Source organism: Symphalangus syndactylus, chromosome 6 (genome assembly GCF_028878055.3).
Source record: "Symphalangus syndactylus isolate Jambi chromosome 6, NHGRI_mSymSyn1-v2.1_pri, whole genome shotgun sequence".
NCBI classification, from domain to species: domain Eukaryota; kingdom Metazoa; phylum Chordata; class Mammalia; order Primates; family Hylobatidae; genus Symphalangus; species Symphalangus syndactylus.
In genome coordinates this window covers 113,455,732-113,479,548 of record NC_072428.2, presented here as the reverse complement: position 1 = coordinate 113,479,548, position 23,817 = coordinate 113,455,732, and the positions used below count along the sequence as shown (strand labels likewise).

The window sequence follows — 23,817 nt, the reverse complement described above, 5'->3', positions numbered from 1 at the left end:
TTCCACTTGGAATGATTTTGAGTGAAAATAATTACATAAGGATAATAGATGTACACCATGACTGTCCTGGGCAAACAAGATATAGGGGGGCACCCTACTGGAGTAAGGCTCAGGTCCCAAGATTGCCATCTTTCCCACACCAGTAGGATCAAGTAGTCTGTCATTGGAATAGAATGAATTGATGCCAGCAGTAGTAGTCATCATGTGCAATCAGGCCTCAGGTTTTATTGTATCCTTTCACTCTTACTCATTCTCCCCTCCCCCTCCTTTTCCCTCAGAATTGGGGGATGGAAGAAAAGAGAGCTTATATTTTATTGTCAATTTTCTAATCCCAGTCAGAGGAATGAAGCTAATTAAGCCAATAACAATGTTTATGAATGTATCTTTTTTAAAAGGGAGATGACAATATATAGGAAAATTCCCACATGTAGGCTAATAGCACCTTTTTCTTTTTCCTCCCATCCTCTATGATTATGTAAACAAACAGAAGTTAACACCCTACGCAAGTGTGTTGTGGGGTATAGGATTAAGTACCAAATTGCTGAACATATCACGAGTATTTTGGATTTACTGAGTGCAGTCTTCCCGTTAAAACTAAGTGTTCGGTGGGGAGGCGTGGTGGCTCACACTTGTAATCCCACCACTTTGGGAAGCTGAGGTGGGTGGATCACTTGAGGTCAAAAGTTCGAGACCAGCCTGGCCAGTATGGTGAAACCCCCGTCTCTACTAAAAACAAACAAAAACTAAGTGTTCAGTGAGATTGTAGCCTATGCCTCAACAATAGTAATGCCAGTTTTTTTAGAGAAAAGTAAATGAAAGGCTACCAGTTGGGTTTAGAGGAGGCTGACGTTTTATTTTAGACAAAATTCACAGGAAATCACAGTGGGAATGTGATAAGGGGTTTGAATGATTGATGGGGACAGGAAGAATTCATTTGAGAGACTAGAGATGAGTCAGTATTCTAGATAGTGAAGTAAAATAGTGAGTAATGTAGTGACTTAGCATGGGTTATCCTTAAATCCTAGTGTCTTAATGTAAGTGTATTTTTTATTCATACTGCATGTCTAAGGGGGGTTGGCAAGGAGTGCTCATAGACACACAAGGAATCCAGGCTGAGCGTGGCACCATCAACATATATTTCCATGACCATAGTGGTGGTGGGGAATTGGAACATGGTAAATTACACATAGGAATAAAAAAAAAGAAACAACCAAGGTTAAATTTTTTTTTATTGTGCCACAAAATTTATGAACCACTAAATTTGTCAACCACAAAATTTATGAATCACTAATAATTTTCAAATTGGTCTTTAGGTTTACATTAGTAGCTAATTTTTTGTGGTACACTTAAATGTAATTTATGATTGGCTTCTGTATATAATTAAATGAAAAGCATTGCAAAGATTTCTAGTTTGGTATTTCTCATCGTCCTCAATTTTGTTTTGGGTGAATCTATTAGCTTTTCTAAAGATAACTATTACTATTTTTTTTTTTTTTACAAAATATTGGCATTTTAATCTCTCTATAACTGGAGGGTGAATTCTTTTTCACCAGAGTAAAACAGGTCCACAGTCCCTTATCTAAATTCCTAATTTCAAAAATCTCTGAAAACAAAGTTTTTTCATAACTCATTTGGCAACAAACCCCACCTGAATTACATGAGGCTATTTGTGGTATTTATCCCACTTCAATGTGAATATGAATATATTTTGCCACAGATGTATCAATATATTTGATTCTAAACTGCTTCTTCAGACCCTCTGAATGTGTTACATAATGTAAAGTATATGCCCATATTTCCTTTCAAAAATCTGAAAAATTCTGAATATCAAACACATCTGTCCTAAAAGGTTTCAGAAAAGGGACTATAGACCTATATTTCCATTCTCTTAACAAGTTCACAAAGTGGTATTATGATCCAAATTTAATCTACATAATTTCCAAAACAAAAATTTTCAGGTCCTTAGTTTTCTAAATTATTTTAATGTTAAAAATACTCATTATTCATTTTAACCTGGAGTAACAACGGGAAATACTTTGAAATGCTTGATTTTATCAAGCCACTAGGTGGCATCTTTGTAAAAATAAAAGCACATCAAAAGAAATGCTTATTACATAAATAAATGCTGAGATGAATAAAGGTAGATGTTTCATGAGAAATACAAAGTCGTTTGGTGGAATAAACCCTGAGAAAATGCATAGATTTATCATGAAAAGGAAAATGGAAAATGGTATTGTAAAATTACTCTTTCACTTTTGGAATTGAGAAGTTTTTTCCTATTGGTTGTTTTCATTAAGTTTGAATATAAATTTATTATGTAACCAAACTACATTTGTGTGTATGTGAGTGTGTGTGTGCGTGGACAGGATTTTGACGTGCTAATAACCTTTCCATGCTCCACAGACTACCCAAGGAAGCCTAACTATTAAGTTAGGTTCCTATTTAAGATTAAATTGTATAAAGTCATCCTCACAGCAAACTACAAAAAAATATGAATAGTGGCTATCAAGTCACATTTAACACTGTGAAACACTTAAGTTCTCTCCTACCAGTTTTCTTCCCCCATCTCCTGACTCTTATTCCTAAACCTACTGTTTGCATACTGTCCCTAACATTGAGAACAGTGAATGATAAATTTTAAAGAGGAGACCCAGAAAAGTGAATGTTTAAAACCAGTGGAATGTTTATTAGTAGCAGAATGTAAGATAAATTATGATTTTGGAGATGGGAGTGTATGAGTGTTTGTAAAATCTTATCTGCACACCTCCACACCTGGTCTACCCATCCAAGAAAGCCTAATTCTAGTGGTTACCTCTATGCCCATTTTTCCCCTTTACTTTTCATGAACGTGTGGAAATGATTAAAATGAATTTACTTTTACTGATCATTACTAAAACAAAGCCAATTTTATCTGAATATGTATTTCACTATTCTAGTAAAAATATATTTTAAAATGGGATGACTGAAAAAAATGGCATTGGATATTACAAAGTTATTGGGGAGATGAGAGTGCAATTTCAGCAGAACAGTATAAAGAAATAAATGAAGACAATGAACATTTATGAATAAGGGAATGGACCTGTACTAATTTTATTAATCCTTTTAAAATATCAAATCAAATTAAATAGTACTGTAATAGTGGGTAAAAAATCTGGGACCTGGAGTTAGATTGCTTAGGTTTAGTCCTGGTTCCCTCATTAAACTTTGTGTGCCTTAATTTTCTCACTTACAGAATGGATCTAATAGTTTCTCCCTAATAAAATCGTTGTAAGGATTAAATTAAAAATCTATGTATGGTGCCTCATGACAATGAATACTTCATAAGCTATTATGAGATAGCAACATGTAGTTTGTTACTAAATTTCCAAGAGGAACATACTTGACCTCCAATACTATCCTGTGCTTCTTTAAAAAGTTTTCTTATTTATTGATAGGCCGGGCGCGGTGGCTCACTCCTGTAATCCCCAACACTTTTGAAGGCGGATTGCTTGAGGCTAGGAGTTCCAGATCAGCCTGGTCAACATGGTGAAACCCCATCTCTACTAAAAATACCAAAATTAGCCGGGCGTGGTGGCGGGCGCCTGTAATCTCAGCTACTCAGGAGAATCGCGGGAGCTGGGGAGGTGAGGTTGCAGTGAGCCGAGATCTAACCACTGCACTTCAGCCTGGGCGACAGAGCAAGACTCTGTACACACACACACACACACACACACAGAAAAATAATTTATTGTTAGACAAAATTTAGTTTATTAAGTAATTTAGTGATTAACAAAAGTTCTTCTCTTATAAGCAGAATTATTTGATAGCTACTATCTCCCTTTTCTCTTTGGCTGCCAGGAAGCTGAGAGCCAATTTGTTAGTTTAACAAAAGCAAGTAGGCACTTGACAGTTTCTCGCCTCTGACTTCATCGTGATGATTTCTCTGACTCGGATTTTTTTATATCTGTAAGATTAAATTGCTGTCAGTGTTTGGTTTAGAGAGCTGTGCCCTTTCACAAGTGTAAAAGATCTTGGAGAGAGGTTACTGTCCTGATTCACTTGGATCTAGGTAGCCAGTTGGTAACAGCCCGCCGCCTCTGGCTCCTCCCCTTCTCCCCGCTGCGTCCCTCCTCCCCGCCCCCTCCCCTCTGGCCCCGCCCCTTTTCTCTGCCGCTTCCCTCCTCCACGCCCCCTCGCCTCTGGCTCCTCCCCTTCTCCCTGACGCGTCCCTCTTCCTGTCTCTTAGCCTCTGGCGATCCTCCCCTTTCTCCTGCCATGTTTCCCCTCCCCCTTTTCCCTGTCGCGTTCCTCCTGTGCAGCCCCCCATCCCCCTCCTCTGGCTCCTCCTCCTCTGCCCTAACGCGATCCTCCTTCCGGACCCCGGCCCCCAGCCCGCCTCTGGCTCCTTCCCTTATTTCCTGCCGTGTTCCTCCTTCCCGACACCGCCCCTCCGCCTCTGGCTCTCCCCTTCTCTCTTGTCGCGCTCCTCCTTCACGACCCCGCCTCCCCGCCTCTGGCTGCTCCCCTTCTCTTCTGCCGCGCTCCTCCTTCCCGACACCGCCCCTCCGCCTCTGGCTCCTCCCCTTCTGCCGCACTCCTCCTTCCCGATACCGCCCCTCCGCCTCTGGCTCCTCCCCTTCTCTCCTGCCGCGCTCCTCCTTCACGACCCCGCCTCCCCGTCTCTGGCTCCTCCCCTTCTCTTCTGCCGCGCTCCTCCTTCCAGGCCCCGCCCCCTGCCCTCCTCTGGCTCCTCCCCCCCACCCGCCTCTGGCTCCTCCCCCCACCCGCCTCTGGCTCCTCCCCTTCCCCCCCTGCCGTGCCCTGGCAGGAAGAGGTGGTGCCAGGACCGTTGCTAGGATACGACCAACAGCTGAGAACGCGGCGAGTATGGAAGCTGCTTCTTAGGAGCCTGGGAAAGCACTTCGACGAGAATAGTTGGGTTTCGTACACAGGTAGGAGGACAGGTTTTGACTGCGGCCTTCCGGTCCGACGCTTAGATCCAGCCTAGAGCCGGTGACAGCCGCTCTGGACTCTGGGTTCTGTGTGCTGTGCAGTGATTCGCGCCTGAGCGCCTGGGGCTGCCTGGTCGGTCAGGAATGTTACGCCTTTATTTTAAAAACCGTGCGAAGCATCCCATCTTTCTCGGCTCCTTTTTTGGCTTCTCCTCTCTGATTTCGGACTTGAAGCAGCAGCATCAAGCTAGGAGGTACACCTCACCTCACACCCCGAGTGCTTATCACGGTAATTGCATAGAAGATGTGTGTATAACCCAAACCTGGCACTAGAGACTGTTAGCCTTCCGTGGCGACCATTCTCATATTAAGTCGAGAGATTTTAGACTTTCCTCACCTGGCACTCTCACTCCTTCCTCTCCACCCTTGGTCTTTGCCTCTTAACAAACCTAAAAATTCAACAGATCTATTTGGTAGAAGGCAATACTGGATCCCTACCTTACTAACTATACTACATTCTAAATGTATTAAGCTTTAAATGGTAGGGAATGAAATGTAGGTGAAAAGGGAGACTTTTTTGTATGCAAACATGATAAGAGGTTGCTTTTTAAACATTTTCATTTGAATAGATAATACATAAAAAATAGTTCCAATAGTAAAAAGAATGAAGAGTGAAAATCCTCCATCTACCCATTTCTCCCCATCTCCAGGCCACCTTCCAGAGGTGTTTTAGACATACGCAAATATGTAGTTACACCTGTAACATTGTGCATACTCTTCTGTGATTGGCTTTTACACTTAAGACTGTGTGTCCAGTTGTTTTCTATCAATATTTACAGATCTGTCTCATTTATGCGTTTATGGATGAATTTATGTATGTTTCATTGTGAGAAGGTGTTTCGAAGCATGTCAGGAAATTTGGAAACTCTCATAAGCAAAAAGATTGATAAATGTCACTACCTAACAATCTAAAATTTTTATATAGTAAGAGAAAACAAACAACATCAAACATACAATGGGAAATATAAGGGCAACACATAACAAAGGGATATTTAATTATTAGGACTCAAAACAATATGAAGATGTAAGGAAACACTCAAGGGGAACTTCTTGGGGCTATAATAGAAAACAGTTTGATGGAATTTAACAAAATTAAGATCTGTATGCTCTTTGACTTGTCCATTCTAAGTCTGAGAACTCATTTTCAGTATACTTACACATATATACAGAGATAGATGTATAAGATGTTTGTTGCAGCACTATTTTTAATAGTAAAAAGCTAGAGACAGTTAAAATGTCCATCAATGAGCAACAGTTGACTACAATGTGGCTTAGCCTTGCAAAGAAGTTACTGTGAAGTTGTTGAAAAGAATGCGGCAGAATCGTATTTTACATAAAAATAAATGTTAAGCACATATTGTAAAAATAAATCATAAAGTAGTATTAAAGTTTAAAAATAAACAGAAATATAGTTTATGAAAGACATTGATATGATCATAAACAAATTTAAATGTATATATATTATATAATTGTAGCTTTATAGATAATTCCTGGAAAGATAAACTGCCTAACAATGAGAAATAAAATTAGCATGTCTGGAATACTTTTACTTCTTATTTTATCCCCTTCTATTCTGTTAGATTTTTTTTCTAGTAAGCACATATTACTCTCTTAAAAACAACAAAATGAACAATAACAATAATGAAAAAACGATTTTGAAAAGTCTTTTCCAACTGTAGCTTTCCAAACTGGGTTGGAATTTCACATTTTACATTTCACACTTTTAATATGTGTACTTTGTTATTTACATTTAATTTGCTGCAGTGAGAGTTTACACATTTATGTATGCAAGTAGAGCATATTAATATATACATATGAGGGGGTATTAGAAACCAATAAAATTAGCTCCTTGTTCTAGATGGGTGAAAAAAAAATCTGCTGAGTATTTTCTACTCTATTTTAAATCATAGTCATGTTTCTCCCTTAAGAATTAAAGACATTCTCTGATAATGTATCTGATGGCAAAATTGTTAGTTAAATTCTGGATCTGACTACCACTAACCTACCATGAGGCATTCCTGGGTCTTAGCTTTTTCATCTGCAGGGAGATCAGTTTCTAAACTTTTTCTTAATCACCAGGACCCCTTTTCTGTTCTCCTCCCAATCCCCCATGGACTCCTACACTGAGATACAGCACAGTTAAGTGGTTAAGGGCATGGGTTCTGGATCCAGACTGTCTGGATTTGGATCCCAGATATACTGCTTACTAGCTCTGGGTTCTTGAAAATACTACTTAACCTCTCTGTGCTAATTTCTTTATCTGTAAAATGGGCATAATTATATCATCTGTGAGAATTAAATAATTTGGTGTATTTGCTAATATTACGCTTTATTTTAAAAGTATTTTTTTCTCCTAATTTATAAAACGAGTAATTATGTAATACCTAGGAGTCATTTTTAGTGTATAATTATCATTAGCCATTTGGAAATTTTAGAAATAGTTCATTACTAATTAGCTAACATTTATTATATGCTTATTGTGTGCCAGGCACTGTTTGCTAAGTACTTTATATACACTATTTTATTTAATTCTTGGAAGAACCTTTGATGTTGAAACTACAAATATCCCATTTCACAAGTTAGGAAAATGAGACTTAGGTTAAGAAACCTCTGTATCTCAAAGTCATATAGCTAGTAAGTATCAGGAACTGTGAGGGGTCTGGTGTTTTACCCTATGTACAAACTAATACGTTAGTCACTGTTTCTTGGATGCTGGGTCAAAGGACACATGCAAAAGAAGTAGCCAGTGCTTCAAGTTTGTGCCAATTTCCCAAGCCCCACCCAGTCCAACAGGGGAAACACAAGTGAGTCTACATGGATGCTTGCACATGGAGAATTTACTGCTTTTACAGTATACCAAAGAAAGCCTGCTCTTTGTTTCTGGGGAAGAGTTTATCTCAGCCATTGCAGTTTCTCGGTGCAAACACAACCCTGAGAAAGGGTCTGGGTAAACAGTGGTCATGGCCTTGCATTTTTGTCACACCCCACAAGAACATGTAGGGACACTCAAGACCCATGGCCAATTGCTTCTTTCGACAAGAAGTTGTTAAGTCTGGAATCAAACTCAGGTGGGCTGGCTCCACAGTCAGCCCTTCTGAAATTCCACTTTAGGAAACCAAAGCTGAGAATCACTGTACTGCATGGCAATGAAGTCATGACTTAGAAACCTTGACATTTCTTATTTTTAGGTTGAATAAATGCTTATCACTGCTAACCATCATAAACACAGTTGCTAATCACCCTTTTTATAAACAACTAACGTCTTGAAAACATGTAATTATTTGGATCATTCATATCATTAATTAAGGACCTATGAACCTTAGGCACTACTATACATACAATCTACAGGTTACAGAGAACTGTGATCAGTGTGTGTGTGTGTGTGTGTATGTGTTTATTTAGACAGGCTCTCACTCCATCGCTCTGGCTGGAGGGCAGTGGTGAGATCTTGGCTCACTACAATCTCCACCGCCCTGGCTGAAGCTATCTTCCCACCTCAGCCTCCCGAGTAATTAGAATTGCAGGTGCGTGCCACAATACAATGCCCGGCTAAGTTTGTATTTTTTGTAGAGACAGGGTCTCACTATGTTGCCCAGGCTGGTATTGAATTCCTAGGCTCAAGGGATCTGACCACCTCGGCCTCCCAAAGTGCTGGGATTATAGGCTTGAGTTACCGTGCCCAGCCCTCATCTTGTTTATAAGGAGATAGATTGCTTGGAGGGGAGCAATCTAGGATACCTAACATACTAAAATTAGGGTGAAATAAATATAAGCATTAGAAACCATAGCAACTAGGAAATGGAGGCAGACGCATTGAGGAGGAAGATGGAGGGGTAAGGATTTATCCAGTACCTATCAAAGAAACTTTATAATATGTGGCTTCCGTTTCTGACTGCATTGATTTCACATGTCTCATGGCTTTAAATACCATAGACTTCTGACTCTCCAATTTCCAGGCCAACATCTTCTCAGAACTTCAAACTGCTAACCCAGTGTCCAATGGGCATCTCAAACTCAGCATGCCCCAAATCAGACTGATCTAATTTCCATGCATACCTCAGGCCTCCTTTATTTGAAGTTTTCCTTATTTCTGTAAATGTAGCTCATCCTTCTGGTTACTTGGGCTAAAAATGTTAGCAGTATCCTTGATTCCTCTCTTTATCTCATAGCCCACATTTAGTTCGTCACTAAATCCTTTCAGCTCTATTTTAAAAATATATCCAGAATCCAGTCAGCACTTCTCATCGTCTCCTCTACTGTCACCCAGGTCCATTTCACCTCATGTCAAGGTTACTACAATAGATTCCAGTAGACTCCTGATGTCCTACCAGCTTCCCACTCCCCTACCTTCCACAATCTAATGCCCTCTCCCCACAACCTCCTCTCTGGCTTCATCTTCTATTGCTCTTTTCTTAACTCACTGCTCTCTAGCCAGATAAGTTGACTAGATAGTTATTCCTCAGATATGTGATGCTTCTCATTTCTCCATTTGTCCTCATGCCTTGCTTATTTTCTCAGTTCAGCCTCCTGCTCAGATGTCATTTTAACCAGAGAGGCATTCCTTCCCCACACAAATACTTAGCAAAACTTGCCGCTCTACTCTGCCATACTCTGTCCTGATAGTCTCATACTTCCTAGCCACCTTCTTTGCTTTATTATTTTGCTAGCTCTTTATCTGATCCAATGTATATTTTACTAATTTAGTTATTACTTGTCTATTTTCCTCACTAGAATGTAAGCTATTTTTTAACTGCAGATCAAAATCTCTGCAGTAAAAACTGCAAACTACCAACCAGATCAAAATCCCTGCAGTAAAAAAAGCTTATATTCTAGTGAGGAAAAGGGCAAGTAACAACTAAATTAGTAAAATATGTACTGGGTCAGATAAAGATATGTATCAAATATCACACGTGTCCAATAAATATGTACAATAATTATGTATCAACAAAAATTTAAAAATTTTTGAAAAGCCTTGTCCATGGCTGTGTGTAGAACCATAGAAGTGTCTCTACACACAGCTAAAAGAGGGACTGGTAATGAGTAGGTACCCAATAAAAATTTGTTGAAAGCATGAATGAATTCAGCCATGGCCAATGCTTTTCAAAAATTTAAAAATTTTTGTTTATACGTAATTTTACATATTTATTGAGCAACTGTGATATTTGATACATGCATACAATTTGTAATAATCAAATTAAGGTAATTAGGATATCTGTTACCTTATCATTTCTTTGTTCTGGGAATATTCTAAAACTTTTCTTCTAGCTGTTTTGAAATATAAAATATTGTTAACTATAGTCACCGTACGGTGCCATCAAACATAGAATTTACTCCTTCTATGTAAATGTATTTTTGAACCCCTTAACCAACCTTACTTCATCCCTCCTCCCTCCTGCCCTTCTCAGCTTCTGGTAACCATCATTGTACTCTCTACCCTTGTGAGATCAACTTTTTAAGCTCCTACTTTTGAATGAGAACATGTGATATTTGTCTTTCTGTGCCTTACTTATTTTACTTAATTAACATAATGTCCCCCAGTTTCACCCATGTTGTTGCAAATGACAGAATTTCATTCTTTTTTATGGCTTAATAATATTTCATTGTGTGTATACATGCCACATTTTCTTTCTTTATTCAGTGGTAGACACTTAGGTTGATTGGCTATTGTGGATAGTGCTGCAGTAAACATGGGAGTGCAGATATCTCTTCAATATGCTGATTTCCTTTCTTTTGTTTATATACCCAGCAGTGGAATTGCTGGATTATATGGTAGAACTATTTTTAGTTTTTTGAGGAACCTTCCTGCTGTTTTCTACAATGGCTGTAGTAATTTACATTTCCCACTAACAGTGTACTACCATTCCCCTTTCTTTGCATCCTTGCCAGCATCTGTTATTTTCTTTTTGACAATAGCCATTTTAACTGGGGTGAGATGATGTCTTATTGTGGTTTTGATTTGCATTTCTCTGATTATTATTGATGTTGAGTATTTTTTCATATAACTGTTGGCTATTTTTATGTCTTCTTTTGAGAAATGTAGTGATTATATTGATGAAAAAAATAAATTAGAGGGTAGTTGAGGTATGATTAGGGAGGCCTCCCTGGAAACTGAGACATGGAAGATGAGGAATTAGTCATAAAGATTTGTAGTAACAGGCCAGGTGCGGTGGCTCACGCCTGTAATCCCAGCACTTTGGGAGGCTGAGGTGGGCAGATCACCTGAGGTCAGGAGTTTGAGACCATCCTGGCCAACATAGTGAAACTGTGTATCTACTAAAAATGCAAAAATTAGCTAGGAGTGGTGGCGGGCGCCTGTAATCCCAGCTATTTGGGAGGCTGAGGCAGGAGAATTGCTTGAACCAGGAGGCAGAGGTTGCAGTGAGCTGACATCTCACCACTGTACTGTAGCCTGGGTGACAGAGCCAGACTCTATCTCAAAAAAGGTTTGTAGTAACACATTTCTGACATAGGAAACATAAAATGCAAAAGCCCCAAGAGGGAGATCAGTCCTAGATACGGTAAAAGTTGGTGTTGTTTAGAAGATGAGGTCAGAGAGGCAGGGACTAGATCATTTAGGACCTTGAAGGCCATGGCGAGTAGTTTGGATTTTATTCTGGAAAGCATTTTATTTTAGAGGTATTTAAGCAAGGATGAGAGGGGCATGGCATGATTTTCTTTAAAAAATATTTTTCTGGCTGCTGTGAGAATAATGGATTTTTTTGGCAGGGGTTGGTGGGGTAGGTGTTTCAATAATGAAATTAAGATAACCAGCTAAGAGACTGTTGCTGTAATACTGTCAAAGTATGACAGGATGACAGACAAAAGTAGACTGAGATTAAATTTTCAGGTCAGTATTGACAGTGCTTTTTGAGTGGCTGGATAATGGGTGAGTGAAAGAAAAAAAATAAAGGATGACTCTAAAAGTAGACCTTCCTTGGTTGTGTTATATTATTGTTTTATTATACTGTTAGATATAATTTACTCATGTTACAGTTATTAAATTTATTATCTTAGGCCTATTGGATCAACTCTCATGCCCTGGTGGGCATTCAAGCTGGTTTAATCCTTTTTCACCTTATTAGATGGATATAGGCATGGCTTGCCGTTTAGGTATCTATACCTTCAGACTGCTTTTAAATGTTGTGTCTATTAAATGGGGCCTTGTTCACATTGGGTAGTGTCAGATGGAGCCTAACAAAGTTTCAGAGCATAGGTGAGCAAGCATTGTTCTTGCTGGCTGTAGGAAAGACAATGTAATTGCTGTTGTAAAATGGTCATTCTTACTACATAGCTATGAGAATAATCACTAGATGCTGACTCTGACCCTCAGAAGCTTTTTTGGTGTTGGTCCATGGATGGTTCTTATTCCTCATGGAAGACAGTTCCCCGTGGTTCTCTGGAATTTCTGCTTAAAAGACACTGATAGCTTTGTTTTGAATTTTGTTTTCAAGGATATTTGTATACTGAACAGTCTTAAAAGATATAGGGTCTCTTTCTTTCTTTTCTTTGAGACGGAGTCTCGCTCTGTCGCCCAGGCTGGAGTGCAGTGGCGCGATCTCGGCTCACTACAAGCTCCGCCTCCCGGGTTCACGCCATTCTCCTGCCTCAGCCTCCCGAGTAGCTGGGACTACAGGCGCCCGCCACCACGCCCGGCTAATTTTTTTTAATTTTTAGTAGAGACGGGGTTTCACCATGTTAGCCAAGATGGTCTCGGTCTCCTGACCCCGTGATCCGCCCGCCTCGGCCTCGCAAAGTGCTGGGATTACAGGCGTGAGCCACAGCGCCCGGCCGATATACGGTCTCTTTCTAAAGCAGAGGTCAGATTTATCTGTCTGATATAATAACAATGATATATTCCCCCAAGGCAAAGGTTGGGCATATTTGCGTGAAGTCCATTATAAAGGATTAGAGTTTCTAAGCTTGGGGTTTCTTAGCTGTGATACAAACCCACTGTGTGTATGGCATCTAATTGGGCATTCCACATTGTTCATCTGGGATTTGGGGGCACAGGGATCCTATGTGAATATAAAGCTCATGCTATCTGCTGTGCCATGAATAATAAAGTCCTTTGTCTTGACCCAGGAGTCTTATCTATTCTAACAGCATTCATGAAACTATGGCAGGCTAAATTGTTAGCTTGTAGGTAGGATGAAATCTCAGACCTGTCATAATTCTTAGTTCCTATTCCTAAAGAGGCTTTAGCACTCTTGATCCTATACGCTCCCAGCCACCTTGTCTTTTCCCTACTCTACTAGCCTATGATGTCTTATCTAATTTTTTAAACAGGTAATACATTTATATTGTTTAAAAATAAAAATATTAAAAATAATACATTGAGAATTCTGGAGCCCACCCTTGTTCTGGCTACTTCCTACTCACCTTGCCCCCCATCAGATAACTAGTTTTCTTAGTTTCTTTCATACTTTTCTGAGTGTTTCTTTATCCAAATAGAAACAAACACAAATATATATTCTTATTTCACCTTCTTTCTTTTTCTCACTTAATAAATCTTGGAATGTGACTTCTGCCAACATATAGAGTACTTCATCCTCCTCTTCCTCTTTCTTCTTTTTTATTTAGCTTCTTTATTAAGTATAGCACAATCAGAAAGCCACATAAAACACATATACAGACGAATGCATGAATGAATTATGATAAGATAATGAATTATGATAAGATAAATGCCCTTTTTATCATTTTCACCCCCACAACAGATATGACAAATGATTGTTTTGTATTTCTGTGTGTGTATGACTTTATGACATTATTTTTATACAGCCAAAGTGCATTTATATTTACCCATATATTTTCACTTTCTTTGCTATTTATCATTTCCTATACCACTGACCTTACATCTGGGGTCAGCTCTTTTTCCCTGCCTCGTTGATTTTCAAAAATTGTTATTGTTATTGAAATTCCTTGAGTCTTCGTCTTAATAGCACACTTTTTTCCCCCTACTGAAAGGAGCATTAGTTGCTATTACTTTTTGTTATCTTTCTAGTAAGGGATAATCTAGACACAATAAAATTTACCCTCTTTAGTCTGGAGAGCTATACATTTTAATAAACACATATAGTTTGCATAACCACTATATTTGGGTTATGAGATTTTGAGTGTTTCCATCATGTAAAAAATCCCCACATCCTTCTGTAATCAACTCCTTTCTTTACCCTTAGGCTTTGGTATATTTTCTAACCCTAGGATTTGTCATATAAATTGAGTCAATAGTACACAGCCTTAGTAAAGCTGGCTTCTTCACTGAGCATAATTTGTTTGAGTTTCATCCATGTTGTTGTGTGTACCACTTGTCTTTATATGCACTCACTAGCACTTGCTATTAGAGAGCTTTAAAAAATATTATTTTAATTATTCTAATAGGTATGTAGTGCTATCTCATTGTGATTTGAAATTCCATTTTTATAATGAGTAATGATATTGAGCTTCTTTTTATGTGTTTGTTCTCAGGGCTGAGACTGGGGTGAAGCAAATGATGCACCTAGGCCCAAAATTTTAGGAGGCATTCATTTTCAGACATGAGTACAAGTGTAGAGCATTGTAGGCACTTCACTTGCCTCAACCTAGACCTGGCCCTGCTTAATTGCCTTCTATATGTATTCTTTGGTGAAGTGTCTGTTTAAATCTTTTACCTTTTTTAAATATTATTTTTTCTTATTATTCTCTATATAGTCTGGATATAAGTCCTTTATCAGATATGCATTTTGTGAAAAGTATCTTCTAGTCTATGATTTGTCTTTTTATTCTCCCAGTTGTGTTTTCTGAAGAGCAGAAATTCTTGATTTTGTTGTTATTGCTGTTTTTAGAAGATACTATCTTGGCCAGTTTGGGGTGAGGATGACCCCTCAGATAGAAACAAAAGCATTACCTCAGACTCTTCAAAGAGGGCGGATGAATATGTTGCTAGGAGGTAGGGCTTTGTTATGATATCCTCTTTCTTTTTTTTTTTTTTTTGAGATGGAGTCTCGCTCTGTCGCCCAGGCTGGAGTGCAGTGGCGCAATCTCGGCTCACTGCAAGCTCCGCCTCCCGGGTTCACGCCATTCTCCTGCCTCAGCCTCTCCGAGTAGCTGGGACTACAGGCGCCCGCCACCACGCCCGGCTAATTTTTTTTAATTTTTAGTAGAGACGAGGTTTCACCGTGGTCTCAATCTCCTGACCTCGTGATCCGCCCGCCTCGGCCTCCCAAAGTGCTGGGATTACAAGTGTGAGCCACCGCGCCCAGCCGTGATATCCTCTTTCTCATTAGGCCATTAAGCTCTGTTCCAGGAGAAAATAATCAAAATCGTGTTTCTGTGAGTGTGTTTTTTGTTTTTTGTTTGTTTGTTTGTTTTGTTTTTTGTGGTGAGAGCCTGAAGAAGTTTCTTGACCTTTTTTAAAATTGAGTTTTGTTCAGGTTTTTCTCATTCCACTTCTTTCCCTCTTGATTGTTTTGAAATTTGAAAACTATGTTTCTGTTTTTTATTGCTTGTAGTGAGATTTAACTCTGCATATTTACGTAACGAAGTCTAAGGTTAAGAATATATCCCCCTTGGAATGGGAGGCCATTATTTTAAGTGAAATAACTCAGAAACAGAAAGTCAAATACCACATGTTCTCACTTACAAGTGTGAGTGAAATAACATCTACACCTGAACATAGAGAGTGGAATAATAGACATTGGAGACTTGAAAGAAAGGGAGCGGGGGAAGGGTGTGAGGGATGAAAAATTACTCAGTGGGTACTATGTATACTATTAGGGTGATGGCCACAATAAAAGCCCAGACTTCACCAGTGCACAATATATTAATGTAACAGAACTGCACTGTACCTGTACTCCCTAAGTCTATACAAATAAACAAATTATAAACAGTATAAGGATTTGAGAGAGTTTGGTCTGGTTTTTTCCCTTCTCAATTATATATTATTGTCTAATATTTCAGTTTACTATCATTTTGTATTAACAGTATTTGTTTGGATTTACTCATATGTTTATGATTTTTCACATTTACCTTTCTGAGTTGCACTTCAGACATCCCGTGAAATTATTTTCCTCCTTTGAGTATATTCTTCAGAAGTTCCTTTAGAGCAAATATCTTGGTGGTAACTTAGTAACTAACTTGTAAATGCTTCTGTTTTCTTTCTTGAGAGGTAATTTTGCTGGGTGCACAATTCTAGGTTGATAGTTATCTTTTTTCAGTTGGCCTATTGTTGCATTGGCTCCTATTTTTCTGATAAGTCTGCAGTGATTTTACTTTTCTTTGTATTTATATCAGCAAATTAATATGATTCAAAACAGTATATGTTATATTCTTTATCATTGTACTTTCAGGACCTTCTCTTTGTCTTTGATATTCTGTAATTTCATTACAATGTATATGACTATTAATTATTTTTATTTAACCTGTTTGGTATATATTTGTTATGCTTCCTGGATCTGAGGATCCATATTCTTTTATCAGTTTTGAAAAGTTCTCAGCTATTACCTTTTAAAATATTTTTCCTGGCTGGGCATCATGGCTCATGCCTGTAATCCCAGCACTTTGGGAGGCTGAGGCAGATGAATCATTTGAGGCCAGGAGTTCGAGACCAGCCTGGCCAACATGGCAAAACCCCATCTCTACTAAAAATACAAAAATAAGCTGGGTGTGGTAGCACATGCCTGTAGTCCCAGTTACTCAGGAGGCTAAGGCAGGAGAATCACTTGAAACTGGGAGGCGGAGGTTGCAGTGACCTGAGATTGGACCACTGCACTCCAGCCTGGGTGACAGAGCAATACTCTGTCTCAAAAAGAATAAATAATACATAAACATGTTTTTTCTCCTCTATCTTTCTATTTTTCCTTCTGGGACTCCATTTTGACATATGTTAGTTCAGAAGCTGGCAAACATTTTATGAAAAGGACTTCACAGGTTTTTTTTAGACTGCAAAGACCACACATAGTCTCCAATGCATCTTCTTTGTTGTTTTTTGGTTTCACAATACAAAATCATTCTTAGCTCACAACAAAATATATGCTTAGCAAAAACATGCTAGGCTTTCTTTTCCATGGCTTTTAGTCTCATATTTTTTGTATCTTATCTGTTTGCATCATTCTATATAAAATCATTTTATTTATCTTCCAGTTTACTAATTCTCTCTTCTCTCTCTAATCTTGTATAGCTTATTCACTGAGATAAACAATTGTATATTTTTATTGCAGATATTTCCATTTTTAAAAATTTATAATTTAGTAGCCAGAGAATTCCACTGGCTATGGGTGAATTTATTTTCTTCATAAAGATTTGTGCTCAAAGTAGAAGCCCCAGAGAGAGCTTTTCCACCTCACTACTGTTTCAAGGTTTCATATTCCCCTTGCCTTTGCCATAGAAATCTGGTCTTGGGCTACCTTCCCTATTTTCCCTACCTGACTTCTGTAGGTGGGCTCCCTGCTATATTGGACATTCGTTTCTCTGATTTAGCTCCTGCATCTGCAGCCCGGCTCTGGCATGCCCTGGACTATCCCTGCCCAAGCTTTTAGATGCTGTCATCTTGTCTTCCAGACCCAAGCTCTTGGTTGCTATAGCTGTGGGTCTAGTCAGCTCCAAGCTCAACTTATATTTGTTGTAATAGGTTTATATGGGGGGGAGCAGAGGTCATTGCAGACCTCTGCTACAATTTGTAAGAGCAGAGCTACTACAAAAAGTGTATTCTCTTCAGGGTACACTTGCTATAGAGCTGGCTGGTTCCTTGGAGCTTCTAATCATTTGTAATGCTAGAAGCATCCATCTATCAGTTTTGTATTCAGAAAAAAGAAATTCAAAAAGTGTTTTCACGAGGCATTCTTCATTAAATAAGGAAGTTTCAAAAAAAAGGGACTAAAATAAGGAAGAAATAAGGAAGAAATGACAAGATATTTAAAAATGTTTTTCCATATATTCTTTGCAGAGTATTGTCAAATTTATTGTTTTGAGGTTCTTTTTTTCAACCTATTACAAAGATAAACATTTTTTTAAATTGAGCAACATTTTAGTTTAATATTATGAATGTTACTCTATACTAGCAATGAATTTGATTTTTGATGTAGAAACTTCATCTATGTAGTAAATATGTTTATTTTCTTAATTCAGGAAAATGTCTAATCAGCAGGAGAAGTATGAAGCTCAGAATATAGCCAATTCAACAGAAGAAAGTGATAATGCTTTTGATACTGTCACTATTCCAGTTCCCTCAGAAGAGCCTCAAGAGTCAGATCAAACTGAAGAGCATGAATCTGGAATAGAACAATTCAGTGAGAGCCGTGCAATACATTTTGAGGAGCAAAGTGACCAAAGCTTTTCAAGCCTGGAACCAGACAATGAACAACTCATGGAAGAGGTTATATCACCAAGACAAGTTTCATATACTCCACAACATTGTGAAAAGCAATATGCAATGCAGAGGCCAAATGATGATAGTTTGGCATTTCTGGATAAAATAAAGTCTATAAAGGAGTCTTTGCAAGAATCAATGGAAGATTCTCTAGCAACAGGTACTACCTAAGGAAGATAGGCTATTTCATTTTCTCATTTTGAAGAATGAGTGAGTTTTCTTGTTGGCTTATTTTTGCTTAAAGATTTGTTTTATATTTGATATTCCTTTCCCCTTCCCTTATACACCAAACTTCCAGAGATACATAGCTTGAATCTCTTAACTATTTGTGAAAGCTTCTCTATTCTGCAGTATCTATTTTTCTTCAGTGAATGAGCATCATTAAATTTAAAAATTGATATTTATATATTTTTTCAAAGAAAGTAGGTTTTAAAAATGTTTACCACCTTGGAAAATGATGGAGAAATTGTTGACTAAAATGGGAATTATTTTATATGCCAATTTGGAATTAATTGTTGTACCTAAATAGCAAGAGGTGGATGGGAACTTGACAATAGATTTTTCTAGTTTCGTATCCAGTGCTCGCTTATTCTACATATCATGTTGCTTTTACATATTTCTGTAGTCTGTTTAGTGTTAACTTATATTTTCCTTCAGAAAAATCATTGTTTCTCATTGTAGGTTAATTTTAAAGACATAAAGTAATGTTGATAGCATACAGTAGTTATTATTACATTCTTAATAACAGCAGATGGCACCAGGAATAAGGTGGTTACACAGAGAACCATTCTACTTGCATGGTTAACTGACTGCTCCTTTTCTGTCTTGTGAATGAGTTTTGAGAGAGTTTCTGCCTACAGAGTGGAGAACATGAGCCATGATTTAACAACAATAATAACAGCAGCCTTGTTTGGCTGGTAAAATGTGGCTTTTGAATCTAGTGGGGTAGTTTACCTTTGTGTAATGTGTCCATACAAGTAAAGAATGAAAAGAGAGAAGGAGAGAAAACTACGTAAGCCCAATTATACCTGATTGAAGCAGGTATCTCTCAGTTTTAGTATTTAATGTAAATTTGGGTTTCATTTTTGGGTATTTCTGTCATTCCCTGATATTATAACTTAAACACATAGTGATTTTTAAAAAAATGTTGTCTTGGTCCTGTACCTCCTGAACTTCACAAATCCCTTGACACATTTCCCCTTCCCAAAGCTTAAGAAGTCACTACTATGAAAGTTTTAAAATTTATTAATTAAAATAACCTTCTTATATTTGCCATCTGAGAAAGTATTCTCTTTGTTGATAGAGAACCGTGAAAACAAGTTTTAACAAGCTCACATTACCGATGCCTACTTAAATTTTGTCATGTTATTGATAAATGTCTTATTTTTAGCTTTATGAAAACTGTAATTTCAGGAATCTAGAAATATACAAAACTTTTTTGATCCACAGTCTTTATTCTATACTCCATCTTCTTATGTCTTCTCCATTAAAATTTGAAGTCTGTAGATGTAAAAGAGTTTACCCATATTAATTACTTTTTACATACCGTATTTCCCTCCTATATTCGTGAACAGATAATCATTTTATAATAACATTTAAAAAAACTTTTAATATGTAAGTATCTTGATTCTCTCTTTTCTAGAGGGGGTTGAGCCATATTATGTCCCTCTTTGTGAAAAGTAGTTATAGTGCATTTCTAACTTCTGAGACACTCTGTCTCAGGTCTGTCTTTCCTAAATTCACTATGCAAAAATGCCTGATTTCCTGAGATGTTTCCTAGGCTTATATCTGAACAATACATATCAGGTATTGAACATTAGAGCTAATTTTTGAGATTATGGGTTGATTTTCAAAGCAGCTAAATATTGGCTACTTCTCCTTATAGAAAATTAAAAGTAACTGTTATCATTGGGGCACAGCAGGGAAACACTAGCAAGAACAACTTGTATTCTGTGTAATTAAAAATTAGCACATAATTCTGTATCTGTTTGTGGACTGTAGTTTGCTGACCTTTGCTATATTTGACTATAATTCTTTCTTTTCTCTTTTAATTTACAGTAAGAGTTGTACTTATTCCAGTGGGCCAGGAAATTGTAATACCTTTTAAGGTTGATACCATTCTTAAATATCTCAAGGACCATTTTTCACACTTATTAGGTATCCCACATTCTGTACTGCAGATAAGATACTCAGGTAAGTTTGGAGGCTAATAAAACATATCAAGACTTTTCTAGTTTTAACATGTAAACAATCAAGATCTTTGATTTTAAAAACGAAATATCTTGATACTAATTTAACATTATATTGTGGTTATGCATTCAGTCATTCAATACATATTTAGTAAGGGCACACTTTGTTCTTGATACTTTGCTAAGAAATGAAGATACAGAGAAATGTGAAATAGGATTCCTGTTCTGAAATTGTTTACAGATTAGTAAGGAAGAAGATGCATGCAGTAGCTACCATGTAATGTGTAAACGCTTCCATGGAAATATGCACAAAAAGCTGTGGGAACAGGGGAAGGAACTTGGTAGATTCTAGAAAGTTTCATTTAATAAAAATGATAATAATTGTGCCAAGTCACAAAGAGGTGAGAAAATGTAGAAGTTTCGGCAAGTGGTAAGAGGTGTTGAGTGGCTGGAAGTAGATTATATATGGGTAGTGGGAGGAGATGAGATTGAAAAAATGGATGATGAAAGAGAATGTGTAGAAGAGGAAGAGGACTGAAAATGATTTATGAGTATTCTGTACATTAAGGTCAATTCACATTTCCATGATGATAGATATATTTATATTTTGTGGATGATATTGAACAGCCCACTGAAGTTATATTAATCTTGTGTCATGAGAGGACATAGTCTTTATTAACTGTTACAGTTTATCAGACTAACATACCTAAATATATGTTTTTATAGAATATGTCTGAACAGATCCTAATATTTTAAACAGTTTTGATATTGACTTATAATGATGCCACAAAAAGTTTCCAGAGAAAAATAATTTAATTTCCAAATTATTTAAAAAAATCTATTATAGTAAATGTACTCCAACAGTAAGATGTTCATGTGTTCAGATAAGTGATTGTTAAAACTTGATTTGCTATACAAAAGCTAAAATTTAAATAATTATTAGTAATAATGATTATGACCATATTGTTGGTGTTGGTGATTAATTTATTGACCATATACTGTGTGCTAGTACTTACAAAAAATATTTTGCCTACGTTATAATTTAATCCACACAGCAGCCTTTTGATGTAGGAATTACTAGTAACTCTTTTTTTGGAAGAAGAAACCCGAAACTCAAGAAACTTGTGCAAAGTCATGAAACTTGTAAGTGGCTGAGTCTGAACTTAAATGTAGGTATGACTCCAGAGGGAATTTGAAACTGCTGCACATGAACTATAAGGTGAAGTTCAAAATTGGATGAGAGAGCACTTTGAGATTGTAGTAACCAGCTAGTGGTACTTAAGGATTTCTCTGTTCTTTATACCTCATGACCTTTCCTCTTTAAGTACCAGGCATCACCACTGGGTAGCAGGCTTATGCCAGCAGCAATTACAAAAGAGCTTGACTCTATGCCAGGCATCCTCTAAAGTGCTTTCTGCTAGTACTGGAACTCGAGCTCCAGTTTGGTGGGATTAAGCCCATTGCAGAAATAAGTAGAGAAATAAAGGGGGCTCTGGGGGCCCTGTAGTGGTTTCCTATGGCTGTTCTAACAGTCACAAACTTAGTGGCTTAAAGCAGCACATATATTTTGCTTATAATTCTGGAGGCAAAAAATCCAAAATTAATTTCATTGAGATAAAGTCAAGGTGTCTACAGGGCCACTGTCCCTCTGGAGGCTCCAGAAGAGAATCTGATTCCTTGCCCTTCCAGCTTTTAGAGTTGCATTCGTTGTATTTCTTGGCTTATTAGCACCTTCCTCCATTTTAAAAGCCAGAACTGTAGCATCTTCAAATCTCTCTGCTTCTATCGTGTGGCCTTCTCCTCTGTCATCAAATCTTCCTCTTCCTGCCTATAATAAGGGAACTTGTGATTACATTTACGGCCCAACCAGATAATCCAGGAAAATCTTTCCAACTCAAAATTCTCAATCAAATCCACAAAGCCACTTTTGCCGTATAAGGTAATATTCGTAGGTCCGGGAGATTAGGATGTAGACATACTTGGGGCAATTATCCAACCTATCATAAAGTCCATATGACATTCATGTTAATTTTTTTTTTTTTTGAGATGGAGTCTCGCTCTGTTGTCCAGGCTGGAGTCAGTGTGATGATCTTGCTCACTGCAACCTCCACCTCCCAGGTTCAAGTGATTCTCCTGCCTTAGCCTCCCAAGCAGCTGGGACTACAGGCATGTGCCACCACACCCAGCTAATTTTTACATTTTTAGTAGAGACAGGGTTTCACCATATTGGCCAGGCTGGTCTCAAACTCCTGACTTTGTGATCCACCTGCCTTGCAAAGTGCTGGGATTACAGGTGTGAGCCACCACACCTGGCCCTCATGTTAATTTTTTAACTGAAGAATGTAGGGTGTGAAGTAGAAACTCAAAGATCTTAGAATGTGCTTTCTTGAACATAGCCAAAATAGACTACGGATCCTCCTCAATTTATGATTGGGTTATGTCCCAGTAAACCTGTCATAAATTGAAAACATCATATGTCAAAAATGCATTTAGTAAGCCTAACCTACCAAACTTCATAGCTTAGCCTAGCCTACCTTAAATGTGCTCAGAATAGTTACATTAGCTTACAGTTGGGCAAAATCATTTACTACAAGGACTCTTTTATAAGTGTTGAATATCTCATGTAATATATTGCATACTGCACTGAAAGTGAAAAACAGAATGATTGGGTGCTCGAAGTATGGTTTCTACTAAATGTGTGTGGCTTTTGCATCGTGATTAAGTCAGAAAATTGTAAGCTGAACCATTATCATTGTAAGTTGGAGAATGTAGTGGTGTCTGATGGATTTCTAAGAATAAGTAAACCTTTTGCAGTGTTCACATTCCTAACTGTAATTTAGAAGGACCATAAATTGGAAGATTAATATAGATTCCATCAATAAAGTTTCCATGACACAAAACAGCAGCCAGTTACATAGTTACATTTTTGTATGCCTTAAAATAGAGAAAGAAAATTAGTCAATTTGCTGAATACACCAGTGGCTGGGCAGATGGGGGAGGAGTGAGTAGAAGTTAAAACAATAGCATCATAAAAATTAAGCATTGTATACTTTTTCTAGCACAAAACTGCAGCTTACCTCTACGGTAGCATGAATTAATTTATATGAGTTTCTGATTATGAAAAGAGAGAAAGTAAAGGATTCTGCATATATGCTTCTCTGTACTGGGGGTGATATGGTTTGGATTTGTGTACCCACCCAAATCTCATGTTGAATTGTATTCCCCAGTGTTGGAGGAGGGGCCTTGTGGGAGGTGATTGGATCATGGGGGCAGATTTCCCCCTTGTTGTTCTTGT

General features: G+C 37.8%; 1 protein-coding gene across 3 annotated transcripts in view; it reads left to right on the top strand.

The window, feature by feature from the left end:
* The window catches only part of IQUB (IQ motif and ubiquitin domain containing), a 123,404-nt gene that overhangs the window by 46,227 nt on the left and 53,360 nt on the right, over positions 1 to 23,817 (top strand). Inside the window, exons 1-3 of one of the 3 annotated variants that reach the window (XM_055283844.2) lie at positions 4,142 to 4,931; positions 18,093 to 18,493; positions 20,392 to 20,526. In XM_055283844.2, coding sequence (XP_055139819.1) covers positions 18,097 to 18,493; positions 20,392 to 20,526 — 532 coding nt within the window. In that variant the 5' untranslated portion in view covers positions 4,142 to 4,931; positions 18,093 to 18,096. Of the gene's footprint in view, positions 1 to 4,141; positions 4,932 to 18,092; positions 18,494 to 20,391; positions 20,527 to 23,817 lie in introns of those variants that run through there. The other 2 variants (XM_055283841.2, XM_063642181.1) reach the window with 2 other exon arrangements.